At 46.3% G+C, this 25008-nt stretch overlaps 2 protein-coding genes across 2 annotated transcripts; one reads left to right on the forward strand and one right to left on the reverse strand.

Annotated features, from left to right (window-relative positions):
- Positions 1 to 959: 959 nt before the first annotated feature.
- Positions 960 to 20585, reverse strand: mtrr (5-methyltetrahydrofolate-homocysteine methyltransferase reductase). Its single transcript, XM_040167041.2, has 15 exons — positions 20500 to 20585; positions 19554 to 19698; positions 19292 to 19445; positions 19054 to 19171; positions 18393 to 18909; positions 18195 to 18308; positions 17950 to 18106; positions 17682 to 17770; positions 16259 to 16439; positions 12787 to 12829; positions 10816 to 10996; positions 9942 to 10060; positions 6615 to 6707; positions 2804 to 3004; positions 960 to 1741 (listed from the first exon to the last, which is right to left on the reverse strand). The coding sequence occupies exons 2-15, from the start codon at positions 19695 to 19697 to the stop codon at positions 1597 to 1599; spliced, it is 2256 nt and encodes a 751-aa protein (XP_040022975.2). The 5' UTR covers position 19698; positions 20500 to 20585; the 3' UTR covers positions 960 to 1596.
- cct5 (chaperonin containing TCP1, subunit 5 (epsilon)) lies at positions 20564 to 24806 on the forward strand. The gene is made up of 11 exons (XM_040167043.2): positions 20564 to 21012; positions 21415 to 21475; positions 21712 to 21876; positions 22306 to 22504; positions 22937 to 23129; positions 23238 to 23387; positions 23466 to 23585; positions 23709 to 23894; positions 23992 to 24129; positions 24257 to 24437; positions 24531 to 24806. The coding sequence occupies exons 1-11, from the start codon at positions 20908 to 20910 to the stop codon at positions 24656 to 24658; spliced, it is 1626 nt and encodes a 541-aa protein (XP_040022977.2). The 5' UTR covers positions 20564 to 20907; the 3' UTR covers positions 24659 to 24806.
- Positions 24807 to 25008: the final 202 nt, after the last annotated feature.

Here is a 25008-nt window from a genome sequence, read left to right on the forward strand (position 1 = left end):
GACCTCGTCGTGTTTTGCTCTTCGCTGCGGGACAAGAAAAAACATTTTAATTATGAAGACACCATTTAAAGCTTCGTCAGTCCCGGGTGGTCGCCGGACAGGGCGACAGGCCGTCCGTCTTGCAGTTGGGATGCTTTTTTTTTTTTACACCGGAGACGAGGGCATGATAATTGGATAGGTAAATAAGGGCAGCACAGCTCGAGGTGTATTTTTTTTTATTGTCCCTACAGAATGCATTGCAAGTTGTTGTAATTTCCACCACAAATTGGGAGTCTCGCATTAAATGGAGGCCGCGTATCCTGTGTGTGCGCGTGTGAGATGACATAGGTGGGGCCGCGAGGCGCACACACACACCTTCGTTATTTTGACTTCGTCCTCCTCTGCTCCCGGCGGCCTCGACACTGAGAGATGAGGGCGAGAGGAGACGCGGCCAGCTGCGCCTGGACAAACACGAGGACAGCGCTGCCGTGGACAGCAGTGGATTAAACCAATTATTCACCATCAGGCATTGTTTTCTGCGACAGTAGAGGTTTTGTTTACCCCACCCCCCTGCTCAAACATGTAGCAAGCGGGGGTCTTGTCTACGGTGAAGGCAGCAGAGATTGTAAACATGTTTTTTTTCCTCCCCCCCCTCCCCCTCCCATCCCTACGAGAGGATAAATAAAAAGACTGCTGTTAGAAGATTTAATTGCGAGGCGCCCCTCTCTAAGGCCCCGCTGCGCTAAGAAGCCCACTGCGAAAAGCCTTCAATTAGCAGAATTGCGCCTTCATCTTGCGACCAAAGTCACCTTGAACAATCAAATTATCTCCAAAGTTCTACGAAACAATCTCTCCCGATCAATCGGGGAGATTTGCCCGCATGCTCATTCACACCCACACGGCCCGAATACATTTGGGAAAAGGTCATCCAGGGGCGCACCTGTGTGCACAATTAAAATGAAAACCACAGACAGCAGCAATTTACTCCAAACGGTCTTTTAATTCGTGATCACACCAGGCGCAGCTGCGTTGGTTTTAACCACAGTTTGGGAGATTTCAGTCGGGTTTGCAGGACTTAGAAAAAGTAGAAAAAGTCACTGCTCTCGATGCTGGCAGCCTGCTCAGTATGCGGTGGCCAAAAAAAGCACAACAAAGTTGGTTAAACAAATTGCTGGGGTCGGAGATGCGCGTTGCCGCTGCGAATCCCTCCCTGCGGGCTCATAATTGAACACGGTGAAGTGATGAATGTGATAACCGTTCTCATCTCCGAGGACTCGAAAAGATGCAACTTTCTTTTTAGGGTTGCATGTATTAAAAATCTGTCTTCATTACCTCCAAAAGCAAGATTAAAAAAAGTACCCAATACCCCTCAGACAGGACTAACCGCGGAGGTTTGTCTGCACTAACCTCTCCAGCCCTTCTGCTCTGACCAAGCTTATTCCCGTGCAAAACAGCAAATCCCCCGCGTCAGCATGCTCAATTCCAGCGTCGGGTGGTGTAAACTACCTCCTGGCCTCCGCATTTCACAATGTTACTGTTTGAGAGGCAACAGCGGAGCGTGCGGATTATTAACTTCCTCGTGGATGCTCCAAAATGCTCCGATCCAGACGTCTGCCGTCAGCCCCAGATGTCCTGCAAGTAGCGCTTCTCCTCTCGCAGCGCCGCCAGCGTCTTCATGGCCTCCAGTTGGTCCACCTGCAGCTCCGTCTGGATCATCTCCATCAGAGCGTTGTTCACGTCTTTAGCCATGTTCTTAGCATCTCTGGGAGGGGGAGGAGGGGAGAAAAGAGCGGGATTATATATTCAGAGCAGAGGGCCGTGCGATCTATAAGAGATGTTTTCAAGGATGTCTGATACGCGAAAAGCACAGCGGCTGTTTAGTAAAAACCAGCAGGTGCTGCCAGCCAGAAGTGCATCCTGCGAGGAAATGACTGAAATCTCTATTTTACTGTTGCAGCATATCGGGAAAAATTCATCATCTTGTGGACCTAAAGTGATGTTGTTTTGACTCGGAGGAATTGACACAGTTCTGAGGTTTCAAAGCATCGCCTCAAAAAGGCACGTCGAGCGACCTGCCGGTGACGATAAGAGAGAGGAAGCTAAACGAAAAAGGTGTTTGCTCAGCCATCCGGGGCGTCGACAGGACTTGACTGCCGTGTTCCGTGCACGTCGTCTTTGCAACCGACAGCCGCCACTGTCGCCACGCGGGGGAGCGAAAAAATGCTACGTTTGCTCCAAACTGTGAGCGGCGTTGCATCAACATGACGTCGTAAGTGGCGAGAGACGTCACGCGAGGCAACTTTTTCGTTAAGGATTAAGTGCCTTGCTCCGAAGCAGAGGTAGTCATTGACCTCCACGTGAAGCCGGCAGCTGCTATTGGTTCACGGCCACGTCATATCTCCTCTGCAGGGAAACATGGACTTCAGTCCCTCCCGCCTCTTATAGTCAACTTACATCGGTTACGTTCGTAGGTAGCCGAAATATGGGGTTTGTTTTCATTTCATGATCAATGACCAAAACATGTACGCCGATAAGATGTTTTGTTTCGCCTTCACTGAAAATACAAATATATTTGTACTCTCTCATGCTTAAAGTCGTTCGTCAATTTCAAGTGTTTCACGTAGCTACGCACTCTCAAGACTAAAATGATCTGGGAAACCTGCATTGATATCAGATGTTGATAAACACAGGCCCTATAAGACTATAAGACTGAATGTAGTAAATGTAATCTTTGGTAGTTAAATACTCTACACTGCCAAGAAAAGCAAGACCCAGTTATCGCGATAAATTCAAACCGACGGCTGAATTTTTGTCACTGCCTTACCCGCAGACGTAGAGGTAACCGCCGCGTCGGAGCAGGATGTCGGTGACGGGCCGGCTGGCGAGCAGCAGGTTGTGCTGCACGTATCTGGGTCGCGCTGACGAGGCGCCGGCGCCGGCCTCCTCCTCCTCGTGTCCATCTCTGGAGAAACACACCTTGAGTTGGCTCAGCGTACCGCTGGACACGAAGCCTTCCAGCTCCTCCCTGGAACAGAGCGGGTGGATCCCAAAAGTCCGGTCAGTACTGGCTGGGCTTTTACGTAGAACCAGGAGAGCCACAATTCAGTTCAACGACGCGCATGGCCGTGATTTCACGGGGAAAGAAACGCATTAGACCGGGAAACGACGGCATAAACTGCTGGACTGGACATCAAAGCGACGTTCTTGTCTTTTCACGTCGTTTAGCAACAGCTTCAACCGCGTCACAAGAACTCGTACCGCTTTTCCTGAGAACAAAGTGCATTCTGCTCCATCGGCGCGCAAAAGGTCTCAGCAAAACTGTGCCGAACAACTCATTTATCTTGTTCAACAGGAGAGGTGCAAAAAAAAATTATGCATTTCAGGCAAGGTCGGGTGACTATTTGTTTTATACAATAAATCCCCCCCCCCTGCCTGGTGGTGGGGTGTAACCTCGCTCCCTGTCGGTGGTTTGCTTGCCAACTTCTCCTCCTCCTGCCGCAGTGTTGTTTTGCAGGGCCCGAGGAGCTATTGGCGGATAAAGGAGGAGGTGAGGGAGTGAAGTTTACAGAGACTCAGAGCATCTTGTTTAAAGTTAAGCAGTCAGAAGGAGAAGAAACCCACATAGACACTCGTAACGAGCCGCGCGGCTCGGAGATCACGGGTGAAGGTCTTTGCCTCGGGAGTCTGGTTGTGCAGCAACCTCCACACTAAAATAAGGTTGTTGTTTTTTTTATAAACACACATACGCCGCGCTGTAAATACTAAAAGGAACTTCCATGTGAAACATCCAGAGCTGCTCCTAAACTCTTTACTGTTTAACCTTTTGATTCGAGAAGGAGTGATTAGAAAAAATATTCTGTGTATGTATCAATAAGGTGTGCGTTTCTGCTAATTATGGATCTCATTACTGGCAGAAAACCACAGCTGACAACCTTTAAGATAAACTAATTGAAGGGCTGGAGACTTTACTGGGGAAGTGTCCCTTTTTGTTCCTGACATTGCACTCATTAGTAAAGCAATTATATAAAATATATATATATATATATAATTATAGTGGTGGTTTCATGAGCACTGTATGGAACCAATACCAGGCTGATATCTGTGCATTCCTAGTTTGACATGAATTTGTCATGTCAACTTGATTTTGTAATTGAAATACTTGCATTTGCATTGTGTGGCATGAAAAACCACAAACGTGTTTGACGTCTTGATCTCTAGATCCGCCCTTATCAGAAACTGGAGGATGACAACAGGAGTATTTGTGAGAACAAAAACCAGCCGGACTCCCCGGTGGGTTTATACGCGCACACAAGGACACTTTAACCGACACACAATAGCCTGCGGCAGCCACGGCGTCGTGTCGATGCCGTCATCGTGTCCCGTTAGTGACGGCGTCCGAGTAGCTGGGCTGAAGCGTTGTGTCCAACATCGAAACACGTGCAGTCACTTCACGCAGTTACTGTTTTTATAAGGAAGGGACGTTTGATCATACAGGATTTTCGTTGATTTAGTGCCAAATGAGTCCACTGGGGATTAATAAAGCTTCTTTTGGGGGTCTTTTGCTGTCACCTGGCCAGGCTCTATTGAAACAATATGGTTATTCTGTGTGCTGACACATGAATCCCAGACCCTAAAGGCAAACCCAGCAGGCCTCCCAGTCGTGTTTTCTCCTGCGGCATGAAACCACTTCGCCATCAAGAGGCTGAGAAATGGGGAGGGCGGGAAAAGGAGAAGTGCAGCAGGGAAGAGTGCAGAAGAAGTTTGACGTGACACGCTGGCAGATTGGCATCAATCACTCGCAGGGTTGTCAAGCGCTGCAGGTGATTGAGGCGACGCGAGGTTTGCTTGTTTTTGCTGAAAGCCCAGAACACTAAGAGAGACTGGGTCACGACGTGTTGTGATACTCACAGTAGCAGTCAAAAGTTTGGACACATTTTCAAATTCAGCTCAATAAGGGAAACTTTTGGGTATATGAACATATTTGGATGAAATACTCAGATTTCCCTGCACAACTTCTTGATCTCTTGATTCTCGCTGAATATTTATTTTCAAAGTAATCTACAAAGTTGAAAAAAAAAGAAAAGAAAAGAAAAAAGCTCAGCTATGCTAAGCAGGGTTTTTTCAATCCCAGGCAAAGGCAGACGTCAGATCGCATTTACCTTCAGTGAAATCCAACAAAGACGAATGCAGCCCGGGCAAATTAACTGCCGGCAGGATGTTATTCTTCTGCAAACCTACCTAAAATCGAGTGCAACTCTTCGCAGGTGGCTCATAAAACTAATCGCTTGGGTCACCCCTGTGTGTGCGGCGTTCATCAGAGGAGCCCACACTGTGAGCCCACCAGCGCCTGGCTGTGAGCCGCGGTATTACGAGGGGATAGGGGGAGCAAAGGGGAACAAACAACAACCTCTGTGATCTGTTCATGTGTGATTAGGGATGCTAATCCACTCCAACCGTTTCATCCTGGAGAAGAACTCGCGCTCGCTGCACCGGCGACGGCAACGTGCGAGCTGCTCGTTTTAAAATGATGATGACGATGATCAGAGCGATGGTGAACTCGCAGGTCAGTGTAGGATAATTGAATTAAACAGGAGGGCGATCAAAGAATGGCAGTATAATATTAGTATAATTCTATTTGTAATGACACACAACGGCAAACGGCGGCTTTTACACACGCAGTTGTTGTTTTTTTTAATGTAAGCCGATAAATGTGAGGTCCAATGTTCTGTCTTTTGGGCTCCATTTGATCTCCACCAACCCATGAGAACAATCGGAGGCACCGTAACGACTAATTGAGGCGTTACGATCACTGGCGAACCTTTTCTGCCTGCTGCACCGCAAAATCACGCCGACGAGAGCAGAGTGGATCCAAACAGGAGGGGCGGCGGTCATAAAAACAAAATAAATTGACAAAGGATGCTGAAATTCTCAAAGGGCTGAGGGGTAACTGGGCGATAAATCAGTGTGGTTGCGTCGGTTGGCTTCGACAATAAGCGCTACAGAGATTTGTTCGCCTCGGAGATTAACAAATCCAGATATTCTATCCACTTGAATGAAAACGACCTTTATGCCACTACCTACCTTGAGTCACCATCCATGTACATTTCAAGGCAACGGGATGCTGCTATACTTCCCGATCGCGTGGCCTCGACTTTTCTAGCTCTGTCGGTTTGTTTTCTTTACTTACATTTTGTAAAACAGGCCTATGGGAATCACTCCCTAATTGCCTGCTCGCCATTATTTCCGCGGACCTCGATCATTTTGCCGGATCATCGGTTTCCACGATCAAGGGAATTTAAAGCCAATGTTACAAATGCAACAACAAATAGGAAGTGAATCAGGTCCGTATTCATCCGCTGAGTAAATAAAGCGTCTGCCCGAGCACGGGATTTCAATGTCAGGAAGGAAAATAAAACATGGAAGAGAGCTTGGCTGTAAAATGTACCATAAAATTAGCAGAAATATCTAATTAAATCTTAAGTTGCAATTACTGGGAAGACAATTAACCGTCAGCCCAAAGATCTATCATCGCGACGGACCTACTTATAATACATCCTCGAGCCGAGTGCCCACAGGGCCGATGTCTACCAACGAGTGCGCTGCCTCTGTGAGGGACAAAAGAAACACCGGCTCACCTGAAAAGGAAGTCTCCGTCTCTATGGCGACAGCCAAAGAAGAGCCACGTCTCGCCAAATACGGCCTCGGGGTCGTCCTTCCTCTGCTGCTCTCTGAAAGTCAAACGGCGGACGTCAGCGGTCACTCAAACGCCGGCCGCGCCAGATGGAGGAGAGGGAGCCTTTTCCTCGCGGCGGAGGTTATAGAAGCGCGGTGACACCATTAAGCGCCGTCACAACGGCCAAAATCGGCTAATGCATGTAAGCGACTGTGTGTGTCGGCAGCCAGGACATTATACGTATTATTAAATTGCATTCCAAACAGAAGGATGGATCCCATCAATAATAAACAGTTAGTGCAAATGGAGCTTGCTTGTGCATTGTGTGTGTGTGTGGGTGTGTGTGTGTGTGTGCGTGTGCAACTGTGCTCGGGTTGCAAAAGAACTGCTCCAGCAAAAAGTGAATCCTTGTGTGGTTCGCGAGTTTGGCGAAGCTCCCAGAATCCTTTTGCCGGCGATGGCAAAACGCAGCGGCACAAAGCGGGCTGTGAAGATGCCCGGTATCTGTGCCGCGCACCTGCCGCAAAAGGGTGACGGCTCTCTCCCAGATAACAATTGCCCCCCCCCCCCCCCCCCTTTACGCCGTTACCCTAACCTTTCATGATGCCATCAGTCAGATAGCTCTCCAAAGAGCCCGGCGTTATCTATTACCGCTCGTCTGGTGGAAGCGAGGGATGGGGGAGGGAGGGGACGGCGGGGGGGGGGGGGGGGGGGGCGGTGAGGAGAGAGAGAGACAGGTGTTGAGGTGAGCGACCGCGGCGCCGCGCTGAAGGATACCACAGCGAGGATTGAGACTGGGCCCCTTTGTGCTGCTGCGCCCTGAACAGCGGCGGGCTGAATCCTGCTTTGTGTTTCTCCAACGGTTACTAAATCACTCGGGTTAATAGAACAACGGATTCAAATACACATTCAAATACTTTTTTTGTTGTTTTTTTAAATCATCAAACCAGCAGACGCCGAGACTTCTCCCGAGTCAATAAAACTCCGGCTTAGACTTGAGGAAAGTACGGAGTGACTTTGCCCCGTCGGCAAGAATGTGGAGTGAAACTAAAGTTGGATTAGTGCGTTTCTAACCATTTTCCCTTCGCAGTCCGGTATCCTGGAGATACATTGGCCAAAACTATCAGATCAGAGGTGTGGCGGGTGAGGGAGAGCCAGAGAGCTGGAGGAGGTAAAGAAAATAACGTATATTCGGATGAGACTGAAGAAGAAAAAAAAAAAACGAGAACGCTGGAGAACAGTGTGGATGACCTGATCTCCAGTAGGAAGGAAAAACGTATGTTATGTCAACCCTTCTTTCTTAACATTATGTAGACTAAAGGATTCATATATTTACTATATAGATTTGCATCATTGTACTTCTAAGGATCAAATCAGTGCAGAGATGCAAAGTAAAGAAGTCTAATTTGAAACTAAATCTTCTTTAAATCAAAAGTTTACTAATTAATTCAAACCCTTTGCAGTTTGTCTGAACTTTCCGTCCGTGTGTGTGTGTGTGTGTGTGTGTGTGCGTGTGGTCCGATAACAGAGCTGTCTGGCCCGACTCAATCCAAAACTCTCAGATCCCGGGGCTCGGGGCTTAATCACTGAAATTACAGTGCAGAATTGGATTCGTTGGATTCAAAAATGTTTCGGTAGCAAAGGGGACAATGCTGAGTAGCTGCGGTCTAATTGGAATCAGCTGTCTGCTTCCACTGATGAATAGAAGGAGCTCGATATTTGTTCACGCTAACTTTAATAAACCCGTCCCGGTGTCGGTGCCTGCTGGCAAACCCGAATATCAAACTGATTTTTGTTGTTGTTTTCTTTTCTAAAAGGAAAGCCGGTTGGAGCTGGTAAGGAGAGCAAGGCTCCGTTAAAACACAGTACTTTACTGTCACAGCTCGCAGCCAAATAGAGAAACACAGAAAATCTCATTCTCCATAAAATCCTTCCGCGGGAATCGATAGCGGACTACGGGACGGGGGGGGGGGGGGGGGGGGGGGGGGGGGGGGGCGCGCTCCTTTTCAGAGACGCTCCTCCTTCCTGCCACCAGCGCTGCAAACTCATACAAAATTATTTTTGAGAGTAGCATCGATTAACCGCGGTGGGGGGGGGGGGGCGGATGTTTTCGGGCCTTCGGGGCAGATACGGCGTCCCGTCGACAAAATGGGGTGTTATCTCCCAATCGCAGCCACGGAGGCTTTGTTTGGAGATCAAGTTAGATTCTGTACGCCAGCTTTTTATTAATCCTGCAGGAAAATAGGCCGCTAGCAGGGGGAGAGGATGAGAGATGCTCCATGAGAAAACTTATTGATTTAGAGGACAAGAACTTTTTTTTTTTTTAAAAGATCGTTTTTGTTCAGCCTGCAACAAACAAGTCTGTGAGGACATGGTATTAACAAATGTGTTTTTTGATATCTATTTTTTAAGAGGGATGTTTGGGCACCTCTGTGAGGATCAAAGTAACACCGATAGTTTTATACTACAGTACCGCTCTTACACCCCCCCACCCCTCCCCGGCTCGACCTTGATCATCCAGAAGAGAGGTCTGAGGCATGAATAAATATGATATATATATATATATATATATGTGTGTGCGTGTGTGCCATCTTCAGTGCTGCTGCATCCCAGAGGCACAAACACCTCTCAACCCACATGACCGCTCGCCCCTCCTCGGGTTTTGCCGCCGACAACCCCCCCCCCACACCGAGCGCATCGCCCTCTGCGACGCCGGCCCGCCGCGGCCCCCCGAGCGCACGTCCGAGGGAATTTAGAGACAATTGGAGTCGACTGGGGCGCGACCTCATTTTACCCCAAGGCGCCCCAGAGTTGGACACGTCAATCTGGCTAAAAAGGCGAGTCTGGGTTCAACACACAGCGCACGTCAGAACCGTCTGACGGGTTTTTTTTTTTTTACCAAAATGATGGAATCCTTAAAAGGATTTACGCTGCTTCCAGCAACGCTTTGACGAGCTGGCGAGAGGTACGACACACACATCGATCGGCAATCACAAGCAGTGATTCGCTCCGACGGCGTCCGATGCGTCGACCCCAGGACCGTCGATTACGGGCCGCGTCGTAAACTTCTGGGAGGCCTTAAATTATCCCCCGCTGAGACGAGCGGAGCATCTGAAATAATCCCTGACCGCTGGATTTCTGAACGCTTTGCGAGATGCGGGTGGGCTTCGAGTGTCTGAGCGGATTACTGTAAAACACGCCCGGGTGATAGGGATTCAACTTCATTTTCTGATATTCATTACTGGCTTGAGTATTTAAGGGTTAAGGGGTACGCAACCTGAATATTTACCTCTGCTGGAGGAAGCCGATGAAGGGGGCGACTCCCGTCCCCGGGCCGACCATGATGAAGGGCGCCGACGGCTCCGAGGGAGGCCGAAAGGAGTGGTTGGGTCTCAAACTCACATGGATCTACAGTCAGAGGTCATTAGCAGGCATTTAAAATAATGAGAGTAATTACAACAAAGCTGAGGAGCCACCGCGAACCAGCCGATCTATTAATTGATCTACTTAATATTCTAAGACATTCTAATGGGGAAAACTCGTGAGCTCCGAGGAATCCGCAGAGTCCGAGGTAGAAAAGGGATTTACTTGCTTTAATTTGAATTATTTTTTTAATCAACCACACACACACACACACACACACACACACACACACACACACACACACTCTCTCTCAACCCGCCTAGAGCTCATTATTTTTTTTTAATCACGCATTAAAAGTGTGTTTCCAGAGCTGTAGAAACAGGTTAACTCCCCAGTGCCTCAAATTTCGTGAAGACGCCGCACGGTTTTCAAATATTCTGCTTCGCACCTGCCTTCCATTTTACTCGGTTTAACTTCTTCAGCTGTGATACGTGGAGGAGAACGGGCCGTCTGGCTCTCTTGGCATCTTTATTTAACAGAACTCGTGACAAAGACACAAGAGGGCAACGTCAAAATGAGTTGTAGCAGGATTTCAACCATCGCCGGGGAGGCCTCATGCATTTCATCCTTGTCTCCATAATGACGGCAGCGGGTTGCCACTCTCACAGCACCTGAACACTTGTTCTGGCGGTGAAGAGCGCTTCTCCGCCACGACCAAGAAATATAAATCAGCAGAGACCAAGAGTTCACAAATTTGCACAATCCAGTTTCAGCTCTCCATCTTCCGGAGCGCTCATTACCTTTGGCGGAGCCGGGCTGACGGAGGACTCATCCTCCCCGGGGGAAAGCAGGACGGGATTGATGAGGTCAAACAGCCAACCGGTGCACAGGCCCCGCCTCCCCGCAGGCCGCCAAGAGCATGCTGGGAATTCTACCACGCTGAAGACAAACCGCAGCTTTCCCGGGTGCCGGAGACAGGAGCTATAGAGATGGGAGCGCAGGCGGCGTTAGATGGAGGACGACAGAGGTGGAAGGAGACAGGAGTGTGTGTGTGCGTGTGCGTGTGTTGATATGCAGAGATGGAGTGAGCAATAGAGGGAAACACATAAAGAAGCCAGAAAAGGCACAGCCAATAATACGAGGAAGGACACATTCAATGGTCTCAATCGGCGCGCCTTTAGAAAGATACAACGACGGAAGCTGATCAAAGTAATAAGGACACGGACATTTGATGTGAAGTGACGCTTACGAATACGCACACGTCATTCAAATGTGCTGAATCATGATCTAGGCCGGGGGTCGGCAACATCTTTCTGTTCGATGTGTTCGACTGTCAGAGGGACTCCCTCATCACAAAATATCAGTCATGTTCTTTATATTGCTACAATATATTTGTTTTTTATGCAATAGAGTTGTCCATTATTTTGGTCGGTTGGGTCAAGATCGCACTCGTAGTACTGACCCCTATTTGCCAAACTCCTAGAGCCTACGATTACAATTCCTCTCAAGAACAACAATTGGAGCAATACGCGATCGTACACAACATTCAAGTACATACTAATTATCTACACAAGCGCATATCTAACAGAAGTGCCCCTGGTTGGCCTGATCTACATAATGGCGTCTTTTCATCATGCACCAGGCTGAAAAAACCCACTGCCTGGGATTTTCAAAAGAGTCATAACTTCCTGTCTCATCGGCCTCCACTGAAGAACTCTCACGCTCTCTCCTCCTTCGCTCTTCAGTTCCTGTGGGCCACTGGAGACCTCTATTGACCACAGCATCAATAATGCAGGCCTCTAATGTCTCTGCGCCATCTGATAAACTACAGCCACCATCTCTCTTGCCCGTTCACTGCCTCTCTGCACAAACATCACGCACACACAGACACACACACACACACACACAGCAGCAACGTGAGGGACTAATGAGAAGAGCAGTGAAGTTTTGACATTATGTTGCTCTTCCACACAAGCTTTGAAGACCACCTAATGGGAACAAGCTTAACAGGAAGGGGCAAATCAATGACTGGCAAAGGCTAAAGGCCACACAGTACTTACAGGGCATTCATTTTTTACCACATATCCTCTGGAGATTTAAAAAAGGAAACGGAAACACAGACTAGATATTCCGACAAAAACGGAATCCATAACAGACTTTTCGACACTCGTGCACTAACTGTTGCTGAATCGCTGAGAAGAATTATGGCACACTTCATAAAATTGAGGAAGCTTCCATTCGATTTCTTAGATGTATGTAGATCGCATCACATTTTGGAAGAAAGGCCGCTGTGTCGGAGGCTCCTAAATGGAATTAATCCAGGGATTTTTTAAATATCCAAACAAATGAGCAGAGGGGAGTTGATACATCTGTTGCCTTTGCATAAAGGATTAAAAAAACTTCCATATTCCAATAAATTAGATGAATCCATTGTTTCCTTTGCATGCCATAATTGAAATATCGTCATTACAAAAGACATAGAGAAAGAGAGTTTGTCAAAGTCATTCATATCTCATTAAAAATACTTCTAACCAAACACTGTTTCGTGGGTTTGTTCATTCTAAAATCAGGCAGATTTTTATTAATTCGTGCACAAAACACATCCAAATATTCTCGGTCAACTAACAGAGTACTTGTACAATATCCTAATGTGTACCGATTTAAGCGGCTGGCAAACCGCAGTGGAATTTTAATAGTGAGAAGAAGACACATACGCGTGGATACAAGCTTTTTTTTTTTGTGCACCCATTCGTACGTTTCTGTCCCCTTACCTGGCTGCTGAATAAGGCCTCGGCTGCAGTTTCGGCAAATGCTCTGAAAGGAAAGCAAAACCGTCAATCATCCTCCCGTTTGGCTTTTGATTTGGTCCCGCAGACGCGCAATGACGGACGGCGGACAAAACAAGCGAAAGTCGTCTCGGCTCCACTGAGGCGTCCCGCCTACCTGATCTATCCAGTCCTGTTTCTAGGACACACTTCTATATTTATGAAATTACAAACTCAGGGTTATGGAGTCCCAAGTGTCCAGTTGTGGAGCCAATAGGAAACAGACTGCTTATGCAGACCTTATTTCAATGCCAACCATGAAGGTGCCCTCTTTTTTGGGTGATCTGCAGGAGGGGGGGGGGGGCTAGAAATCGTGGTAATGTGTCGGAGACATCAGGGAAAATACTTTTAGGCTTTTTTTTCACATTCGCTGCGCTTTGACCACCGGCTGCTATCAGAGGGGGCCAAAAGAAAAGAGCGATGCAGACCTGCGAAGAGTAAAGAGGCACCATATGAACCAGCTGAGCCCTTACAATGACACACGTTTCTGCCTAATTGCATGGAAATGACTACCAGCTGGACTACATCGGTTCTCTGCTCTTTTTCCGGGGCTCTCTGACGTCTGAACACCTCGGGGTGCTCGCGAGGCCGCTCCTCCATTTGACGTCCATTTCATCTCTTTGAGTGAGTGTTTTCTTTTTTTTCTTTTATGGTGATACATGAAAAACACTTTGAAAGAAAAACATTAGACTTGCTCGAACAGCAGCATTCTCCGAAACATCAATCTAGATTCCTTCGGATACTAAGAGAAAACAACAGGCTCAAGGATTAAACACTTCATTTGTAGAGAGCAAGGTGGGAAAATGACATGTGGACTAAACCCAGACTTCATTCCACTAAGATGATACAATATGAATAAGGCAAAGAAGGAGATTTGGTTCATAATTTATCTAGGTTACAAAGACTATTTCCCTGTCCACTAGAGTTGGGTTTTCAAAACACTGAGCCAGCTCAATGATAAAGAGAATGTGCAGGGACAGAGTTCATATATGAAATATTTCAGTTACCCAGCTGCCTCAGAGACAAAGAAAAAGCAGTTAAGATAGTCTTCGGCACAAAAATGTGGTATTCCCAAAAATATACATTCAAAAGACGCCTTGTTATATTTTTGATGCGTGGTGTATCGCAGCGTCTCATGATCCCACATGAGATGGACCGGAAAAACAAAAAAGATGTTTGAATGTCTCGACTTAACTGAGCTAAGACACACTGGCCTTGCTGAGGTATATACGTTTTCTATATTTCTCAAAAAGTAAAATAAACACAGGACAAGAAGTGCCCCACCCCAAAGGACAAAATGTGTTTTGGAAGAACCACCACACAGCCAATGGAAGCGCACGCACGTCTCCATCAGACGGTGCAACATTAACACAATCCTGTGCAGCGTTCCAGTTGCCAGAGTGACACGACATGCCCAAAACAAGGGGCCGTCAATCCATCACCTCACATCACCGCGCCATGAAGATACTGCTGCCAGATACAAAGGATATATCACTTTTAATACCTCTGTGTGCAAAGTGGCTTTTTTGTTGCTGCAGTGAGTGGGTTGAGGATAAATCCTAAAAAATATGTATTGCCAAAAGAAAAGAGAAAAAAGGGTACCAGGGTGCCTGCTACTTTTTCAAAAATGATCATTTTCAGTGGTATCATCGATCATACTGCACAACAACATAATCTCTTCCGTCTCAAAAGTCTCTCTGCGTTGCAATTTATATGCAGAGGTACCATTTTAGGGGGAGAAAATGAAATGGCAATGTAGCCGAACATGAAAGTTATACTCTTTTAGATAGAACGTTTTGTTGCTTGCGGATGGAATTAGGGAGGTTTTTGGCATTAAAGCATTACGTTTTCTTTCTTCTTTTTTGCCTGAAATTGCTAATTACAAGTTACTGCAGAGAAAAGGGCCTGCACGCACGTCCTTTTGGGATGCAGACACGTTCACTTAAAAACTGCACCCTGGTACAATTTTCCTTAAGGCCCCAGTGCCAAAAAGTAAAAATGAAAAAGATGCTCACGAACAGCATTCGGCTCCCTGTGGCAATGACTTCATCCGACACGCCACGGGGAACAATGGGCCGTATTACAAGAGCGCTGACGCTAGGAAGCAGGTAACTTGGCCAAAGACATCTGGGCTTAGATGCACCTCTCCTCATTATTTACAGTTGGTGTGTAACAGCATGAACTCTGATCGGCGAACACCTCCCGTTCCGGTTCGGGGGTAATGAACCAGGAACCAGGAGGAGCTGCACCGTTTCACAGTTGACCACCAAGCTAAGATCAAACGGATCTAAACTGAGCCCACGCGTTCGCGTGTGTGTCCTTGCAAAGCTCACCACGTTTCCCCAGATAACAGCTGTTGCCCTGAAGCCTGCATTTTTCACGAGGGCACGATCGGCCAGATTCCCCAAATTTCCGCATCAGTTCACCACTAAAGGAAGAAAAAAAAAAAAAGTGCTGTGGTTGGCAAGTAGAGGCCAAAAATAACTGACACCGGCAAAGGCCAAGCGCTGTGACACAGCTGTTTTAGAGGACAACTCAACTTGTAGGTAAAGGCTGCAGCCAACTCATTTCACTGTCTGGTAAGTTTCAGTCAAAGCTTATTAGGTCGAAACCGAACGACTGTCCAGCGACGTTGATGAGCGGAGAGGAAGTTGGAGTGCTGAAACAAGTGTTTGGCCATAAAGAAGGGTCACAACGGCCAAAGAAAGAGCAGTATTATTAGCGGGGAGGGAAATTATGAGTAAACTAAGAAAAATGAGTCTTGACTTTCAGCTATGATACGGACTTTATATTCACAGTAAACGTGACACAAAACGTCATATGGGAGCTGCATTGATTCAAAATGAGATGAGGAAACAAGATTATCCTTTGTGGAACCTTCTGACCCTCGGAGCATTCACTATAATTAAATGTCCTCCAGACTGGGCTCCAGAAATCTCGCTTTTCTGGGTCTACAGTGCCCCCTACTGATGGCGATCATCCACACAGACTAAATCTGCATAGCTGAAAATACAGAAGATGCACTTGACGTAAGCCGATATCTCGGAGGTCAATTATTCCACTGATATTTGGAGCAGGTGCCGTCTAAACCTCAACGTGGTGTCAATCACTGTAATTACATGCGGTTTGGCCTCAGGCTGCGTGAAAGCCTGCATGAATAAACATCCATCTATTATAATAATCATTCTTTTTTTTTAAGTAACTGTTGACAAACTGTCAGCCCAGAAGGATTTAAATGTAAGCAACTAATAAATAAAGCAAAAGCGCAATCTCCTTTTCTATAAAAAAAAAAGAAAAAAAAAGAATTAAAAAAAACGACAACTTTTTTTGAAACGTGCCAGGAACGTGCCCCCGTTTTCCCCCATGACATCAAGATTAAAGAAACAAAACGATAACCGTTTGATATTTGCGCTCTGACCTAGGAGAAGGCTGAGCGGCGGCGAGCAGGTCGGGAAGGCGGCGAGGAGCTCCGGGACGCTGAGGCCGCAGTCCCTCACGTACAGGTTGTAGTCGGCGCTGCCTTGTCTGCTGCAGAGCTCCTGCAGTCGCCTCCTCTGCCCGCTGTGACCCGTGTGCTCCACCAGCGCTCGGAGAAGGGCCTGACGGGGAGACGGGAAGCGGAGGTTAAGCCACTTGGGAGTCGCTCTCGCTCCTTGACCTTGATACCAGCCCAGTTGTGGAATACAGGCGTTTTTTGTTATTTACCATGCGCTTTCTGTTTAAATGTTATTTCATTCATTATTGCTTATCTTTTTGTACTCTTTGATGCATATTACGGGAATAAAAAAAATAATTTCATTCTTCTCCGCGATGATTAATCACTCTGATAATATCTCAGATTGTAATCAAGACTGTCTGAATATTCGTCATCCTGACTGTTCTGTAAAATGTAAGTGATCCGTTATTCGTTAATGGGAGCTTGTATGGAGAGATTTGTGGTCCAGTCTTGTAGCTTACACTGGAAGAATTATTATCCCCCATCTTCCGATCCATAACGTACAGGCAGCACTATTTGAATAAAATCAAGAAATACTGTCCGTATCTGACACGGTGTGTGAATAGCTTCAGCAATAACATTCACATTTGTCTCCGTGGAAATGGCATTCAGAGTCCTCCTACTCCTCAGTGTTTGATCCCGTTATGAATATCATTGGGAACTGATGAAATACAGCACAACAGATTAACTGGTTGAATTACAAAGACGGGTGTAAAATCAAATGTCTTTCTTACTGCCTAACACATCTCTATACAGCAGTTCAGCCCTGAACCAAGAACATTTAATTCGCAATGTTGAAACGCTTCTCCGATAATACAAAAAAAAAAAGTATGTTCAGCAATCCAGACTTATGTGCCCTAAGGTCTTGACATATCTTTTTTGGAGTTAATAACAGAAAAGAAAATATCTCATTTCTTTGGGAAATTGTAGTTTAAACTGTGTGGCATCACCATGTGACTAATGTAGTAGCTTGAACCGCTGCTGTCTGCATCAGTCTGCAGAAACGCTGCCAGGAAAAAGGCACCTGCCAAGCTCGAGTCTGAGGCCGGTTGACATTTCCACACACTGACTGTGTTTATCTCCATCGCCACAGAGGACCAGGCGAGGGCGGTCATCGTTTCAGTTCAGGGCGCACATTTAGTAAATCCAATCTCGCATGAGCTTTTCGCCCCAAGCTATGAACCCATGTTCGTCTCGGCCCAGATCCTCTGCTGACAAAGACTTATGGAGGACCCATATGCCTCTTCAAAAAAATAATAATAACAACAACAAAACCATTCGTGTCAACAGATGATCCCTCTTCTTAATTGAATTCAATTAAAGACAATGTCTAGACATGCGTTACCTTCTTTGGCACACTTCTGATCTCTAGACACCATGTGAGCAGGTACAGCAGAGAAATGTTCTGGGACATGTAGGATGGCACCTGTGCACCTATGACCAGGAAGGAGAGAACATGTGGTACACGTGATTATCATAGATATGGATGTCACAAACAGAAGAATCTTCATTGGGATATTGTTGCAATTGTTCAGTTGCTGTGCAATTGTTTGGAAATGCCAATGCAATGTTATGGGATGCATGTTAAAACCACCTGGCGGGCACATGTCTACCTTTTTTCTTGGTGTCTTTACGCAGAGAAACGTGTACTCGGTGGTTCCTCTGGTCACTAAGGCCCAATCGGTGGAGCGCCTCCTCCACCTCGGCGGCTCGGTTTGGGCAGAACACATCAAACGAATCCCCTGGATGATAGGTCACCATCGGGTGAGCCTGCCAATGGAGAAAAAAAGATCCATCTCAAATCCAAAAAGCAATCAAAATTTGCACCATTATAAAATTGACCGTCCTTTAAACTTACAGAGACGTCCAGCTCTACGAGGAGGGCAGTCTTGACTGAATCTCCTGTGGTCAGCTGAACTGCTCTGCAGACGGGAGCCGCAGAGAGAGCCTCCACGTTGGACGGTCCGACCGCCTGAAAGAAAAACCATTTCAAGATGAAGCCTAAAACACGGAAATCAAACGCTGCGTTTCCTTCTCTGCAGCGTCCCTTCCTCACCTCTCCCGCTGGGTCCGCCTCCTGGAGAGAGACGTCGAGGTAGGGAGGAGGCAGGGCGGGGACGTTGAGAGACGACTCGGACAGCGGCGGAAGGGAGCGCGTCAGCGAGGCCGGCGGTGAAACGCGGGGACGTCCGTCGTCTCCAGTCGGTGTCTCCGGTGCGGATGCGGACACGGTGGAAGCACCCGGAGACCGCGACGCCAACACAGAGCTCCCTGTGGGAACCGCTGGCCTGAGATCAGAAACGGCGGCATGTGTGCCAGGAGCTGGAGGTGAAGCAGCGGCTGCAGATTTGGAGACGGGTTCCGCGGGTGCTTTGATCGACTCGCGGCTCTGCTGGTCAGTTATTCTCAAGAGGTTCAGTTGGACATCCGGTATGGTTGAATCGGGAGCTCCCCTTGGTGAATCCGCTGCTAGTCCTTTCACAAAAGCGGCCTTATTGGAAGCCATTTTTGATAAGGCTCCTTTGATGGCCTTCCAGAGTCCCTCGATCCAGGGTTCCACGACCACCTCTAGCCTGGAGAGAACAAAGCCCTCAAAATGAGGCACGGCAGTGCAATGAAGAAAAAAGAGGGAGAGAAAACAAGGGGGTGGGGGTGGAGGTGGGGGGGTGTCGTGGGCCAAAATGCTGAAAGTTGGATGTCTGTACTGCAGATCTCACCCTGTACCATCATCTGCATAGCCCGTCGCATAGAATTGTTTTGCACCAAGTTCCTGCAGCCGACGCTCAATTGTCTTCCCGCAGTTGCAGAAGTTTGCATAATTTGTGTCTCCCAAAGCTGGAGCACACAGAGAAAAACAGATGAACAACACTTTATCAAGTTTATCGACCGTTTCCCCCTCATGACTCATAAAAATATGTTCTGCAGCTTCCTCGGATTGTCATCATAAGAATTTACCTAAGAGCGCATAGCAAAGGTGTTTATAGTGGTCAGGGGAGAGGGTCTTCTCCTTGATGCGCTTTACAAATTGGAGGGCATTGTCTGGTGGCTCCCCATCTCCAGTAGTAGACACAATAAAGACCACTGGGGCGTTCTCCGTCTCCAAATTGTACTGAAACCGGTAAATGATTGACCTGTGAGTTGGGTTTCCACTACTCAATGCAAACACGCACGTACAATAACATCACGATAATTAAGATGTTTATAGAGCGTTTGATACCTTCTCGTTGTGGTTCAAGCAACTGAGCTCAGCAGCCAGTCCGTGCTCCTCCGCCACCTCCGCTATGCCTTCAGCTAGGGACTCGGCTTGACCCTTCTGGGATCCGTAGAGAAGCACGAACCGAGGCTTCACCTCACAGGGCATGCTGGAGAAGTCCAGAATAAATAAATAAATAAAAACTTATTTTTACAACACTTACACCTATTTTACCTGTAGGAAAGGAACCGGGCGATACATCTGAGGGCTCTGTTTTGTGTAAATGTGCCGGTAAGCAATCCATTTAAAAGACAAGGACCCTAAAACTGAGGCCGCTTTATGCCGTCCTGCATAAAGTGCCTTGACCTGTAGCCAAAATACCAATTAGTATTACTTACATCTTGTATTTTAACAATGCAGAGGTGGAACATAGAGGTGATTATTCGACCTTAGTCGTTGACCTATGTACTCAGCAGTATATCGTTTTACTTACATACAGAAAGTTTTGACAGGTGGCAGACAAAACCCGGCCTATGGACAGCCCTGATCATAGACATATATCATTCTAATTCAATATATGTCTATGGCCCTGATCGCCACTATGAAGGTACCGGATATTGCGTCAGTTTGATAAAGTTACACCAACAGAAACACGCGTGGCTTCAAGCCCAAATTTAATCTATAGTTGTATGATCAAGCATTGATCTGTTTGCAAATGTCTTACGCTAAACCACAATCAAATTCTAGCTTTAAGTTACGTAACGTTATATTGTCAACGTTAGTTAACGTTAGCTAACGTTAAAAGTAAGCAAACTGACAATCATGTACTGCCAACTCTGCACGAGAGTCAAGCCCCGTAACCAACATGTGATTCCCGGATCAAACATCTTTAAAATATATCATTTCTAAAAACGAAGTTAAGATTCTTAAATATTTTTAGAAGCAGATATAAATACGATCGGTGTCCTACCTTTCACACAGCTGTGGATCTTCACTCAGTCCAGTTTTTGCATCTCGTAAAATCTCGCGAGATCAGAGCACGGATTGAGTTTGCACGTGATCGGAATGAACCACATTATTAAAAAATACATTTTCAGTTCTAACGTTAAATAGTATTTATTAAAAGCGTTTCATTATTTAAAAGAATTTTTCAAAGTTCGGCTAATTTACTCCGATTCTGTTTTAACCAGGATTTTAAAATCGCATTATAAGATACACTTGAGGTTACTTGGTTCCGCCCTCCCCGCCCGTAGACCCTTCCAGAAGTAGCCGGCAGACTCGTGCGGTCTGCTGTTTTTCCTCACTCCAGGTTTTCGTCGTCAAAACTCAATATATTATCAGTTGAACACATTCTGAGTGTCCCATTCCCGCAGCCAACATGTCCTCCATGGGGACACTCGCTTTTGATGACTATGGGAGGCCTTTTCTCATCATTAAAGACCAGGACAAGAAGACACGGCTATCCGGCATTGACGCACTTAAGGTACAATGGGCTAGCTAACTGTGCACTGCCGTAGCATGTTGCTCAGCAAGCTAGCAATCTGCAATTAATTGCATGCTACGTTTTATAAAACACGATTATTGTTCAATTCAACGTGTCGTTTAATGTTCAATGTGACACTCGACTGGCCAGTTCATTTGGTGGTGCAATACCAATAGAATAGCTCTATCCGAAAGATTAGCAAGTGGGCTAACGTAGAGGCCCATGTGCGTTCAGCCAGTGGGTGTTGCTACGCAGTGCTGCCCAAAATGCTCATTATTGATGCACTCATCATTTCATAATATTTCTCAATGAAGGCAACTTCGGTCCTTCAAATACCAATAACAACATCTAATCATTGTTTTAAATATATGCTGACGTTGAGTTGTGCTTGTGGTTTTGCAGTCTCATATTATGGCAGGCAAGGCAGTTGCGTCAACGCTGAAGACATCATTGGGACCTAATGGTGAGTACAGACAAATGCTGTGCAGTTGCTTTGACTGAACAGTCCGTTTAAACCGAAAAGCCCTACTGATTGATGAGTTAAGTTAGATGACTGCGTAAATGCTGACTTTTGTGAAAAGTCTTAAAGCTAATACTATACAATGTAACCACATCTTTGTAGATTTCAAAGCCCTCCATCATACAATTGTATGAAGCCATTTGCAGATTGTTCATTTGTTAAACCATTTTTGCATTCAGGACTTGACAAGATGATGGTTGACAAGGATGGCGAGGTGACCGTCACAAACGATGGAGCCACTATTCTCGGCCTGATGGATGTGGAACATCAGATTGCCAAACTCATGGTGGAGCTTTCAAAGTCCCAGGATGATGAGATTGGTGATGGAACCACTGGAGTTGTTGGTATGTGACCGGAGGAAGACAACGGCTATGATAATGACAATTATAATGGGTGGTGGGTTGGATGTAATTCTTGATTTATACTATTTGGCTTTGTGTTGTGATGCTCCAAATATAATCTAGGTACATAGTGGAGCATTGGGATTATCAAACCCTGGATGGATGCAATGACTGCATTGCATCCATCTGATTATTTTTTTTTGTGATGTGCTACAAAATATAAATTGTCTCCATGCATCAAGGTTTGCTTTATCATAAATTGATTGAAGCCTATGAACCACCTACAGCCATATCTTAAATGTCCATTAGGAATATGCTGAAACAAATGTACAGTATATTTATCAGTATAAATTCTCAGATGAATAATGCCTGACATGTTGGAAGCTTATTGTTGCTGTATTTTATATGGTCTTACTGTGTTTTCCTCTTCAGTGCTGGCTGGGGCTCTACTTGAGCAGGCCGAGCAGCTGCTGGACCGGGGAATCCACCCCATCAGGATCTCTGACGGTTACGACCAGGCCGCACGCGTTGCCATAGAGCAGCTTGACAAAATTGCTGAAACCTTACTGTGCGATCCCAAAAACACAGAACCGCTCATTGAGACCGCCATGACAACACTGGGATCCAAAATGTAAGCCCTTTTGACACAACAGTGTGTATTGATTGCATTTGTTATTAGGTTTCAAATATTTTGATATTAATAAGAAAAAATATCGGAAACGCCTCCTTTTTACTAAAGGCATTCGTCTTTCCCCTTCAAGACCAGTCTATGTATTTAGATAAATGGTACACAGTATGTAAGTCAATTATGATTCAATACAGTTCTATACAGCATTACTTTGATACGAGGTGATTCAATTTATTTGATAGTATTCTCAATATTTCATATTTCCCAAACCAATAGCTTTCTACAGCACATTTGCAGAAGCACGAGAGTTTAATTGCCTCATTATTCCTAAGCTCAGAGTTTTAATCATCTTATCCATTTTTTTTTAGGTTATTGTGTAGTAGAATAAAATGACCGCAATGATGATGTATCTTAAGTTCTACTTTTGTCTTTCAGTATCAACCGGTGTCACAGACAGATGGCCGAGATTGCAGTGAATGCCATCCTTACAGTGGCTGACATGGAGAGGAAGGATGTCGACTTTGAGCTCATCAAGATGGAGGGTAAAGTGGGAGGCAAGCTGGAGGACACACAGCTCATTAAGGGAGTCATAGTTGACAAGGAGTTCAGCCACCCTCAGATGCCCAAGGTGCAAACATAAGGATTTTACAATTGGATGATTCCATTGCCTCTCTTGGGAGATTTGTCTTTGCGTGACCACTTGTGTTGACGTCAACTATTCTATGTCCTCACTCAGGTTCTGAAAGATGTTAAAATTGCTATCCTTACCTGCCCATTTGAGCCACCTAAGCCCAAGACCAAGCATAAGTTGGATGTAACCTCTGTGGAAGACTACAGAGCTCTCCAGAAATATGAAAAGGAGAAGTTTGAGGAGATGATCAAACAGGTTAGTGCTGCAGCAAGGTACTAAAACAAAATTCTTTGCATCTGCACTTTTAAATGCTAACTCTTATTTCGCTTTTAGGTCAAAAGCAATGGTGCAAATTTGGCCATTTGCCAGTGGGGCTTTGACGACGAAGCCAACCACCTTCTGCTGCAGAACAAGCTGCCGGCCGTGCGCTGGGTCGGGGGGCCAGAGATCGAGGTGAGCGGGGCTTCTCGCATGACGCCGCTATTTCCACATCCTTCACCACGTTGATCAATCACATAATGACAATTTGATTGCCGTGTGAGTACAAATTACTAAGTACAACGGTGTTCTCTGCAGTTGATCGCCATCGCGACAGGAGGCCGCATCGTGCCCCGCTTCTCCGAGTTGACACCGGAGAAGCTCGGCTCAGCTGGTTTGGTGAAGGAGATCTCCTTCGGCACCACAAAGGATCACATGTTGGTAATCCAGGAGTGCAAGAACACCAGGGCGGTAACCATTTTCATCCGTGGAGGCAACAAAATGGTACGCAGAAATGCGATTCTGGTTCCGGTCAAAACAACACATTCATGTTAATCTATCCCTCTTGGTTCACCTTTTGATTGATTGTATCTCTCATTAGATCATTGAGGAGGCAAAGCGTGCCCTCCATGATGCTCTGTGTGTAATCCGCAATTTGGTCAGAGACAACCGTATTGTGTATGGAGGAGGAGCTTCAGAGATCGCGTGTGCTCTGGCTGTCAACCAGGCTGCAGATAAGGTGAGACACACTAGAACCTGCAAAAGCCTTCTCAATTGAACTAGATTAAATGTTTTCCTATAGGATCAAACTGTGTGTTGTCTGGTTGCTCTCCCTTGGTCCTAACTCCTGCTCCTCTGCTCTCCAGTGCCCATCACTGGAGCAGTACGCCATGAGGGCGTTCGCTGATGCTATGGAGGTTATCCCAATGGCACTGGCTGAGAACAGTGGGTTTAACCCCATCCAGACCATGACCGAGGTCCGAGCCAGACAGGTCAAGGAGAACAACCCCTTCCTCGGCATCGACTGTCTGCACCACAACACCAATGGTGAGGAGGCAGTGTGTCAGACATTGGTAGCAGCGCTGTAATGTCAAAGCCACATGGCGGGACGCTAAATGTTTTCCCTCCTCTCCTACGCAGATATGAAGCAGCAGCATGTGGTGGAGACCCTGATTGGAAAGAAGCAGCAGATCTCCCTGGCTACTCAGGTCGTCAGGATGATCCTAAAGATCGACGACATCAGAGGCCCTGGGGAGAGCGAGGACTAAAGGCCCCCTGGAACACTTTAGGATTTCCGGGCTGTTTTAGGCACTTCTCCAAGCACCGCGTTCCAACCGCACTGCAGATTGCTATTTATCATTTCATACAAGCTATTGTAGTTTCAAAATCACCCATTAAAATGTTGCTCAATGGAAATTTCTAGACTCAACCGTGGTGATTTCATGCCTCCAGTAATCCTTAGTTTGTGTATTCCATGTCAGGTGCACATTGCATGTCTTTAAGCGTTGTCAAGCCCATGTAGAAAAGTTATAATTCACGTTCAGGATCATTACATCAACAAAACAATATACTGCATTATAGTTCAGCTGCATTCATAGTTTTTGCACAAATCAAAAAT

The sequence above is a fragment of the Gasterosteus aculeatus genome, chromosome 21, assembly GCF_964276395.1.
Source record: "Gasterosteus aculeatus chromosome 21, fGasAcu3.hap1.1, whole genome shotgun sequence".
Taxonomy (NCBI): Eukaryota; Metazoa; Chordata; class Actinopteri; order Perciformes; family Gasterosteidae; genus Gasterosteus; species Gasterosteus aculeatus.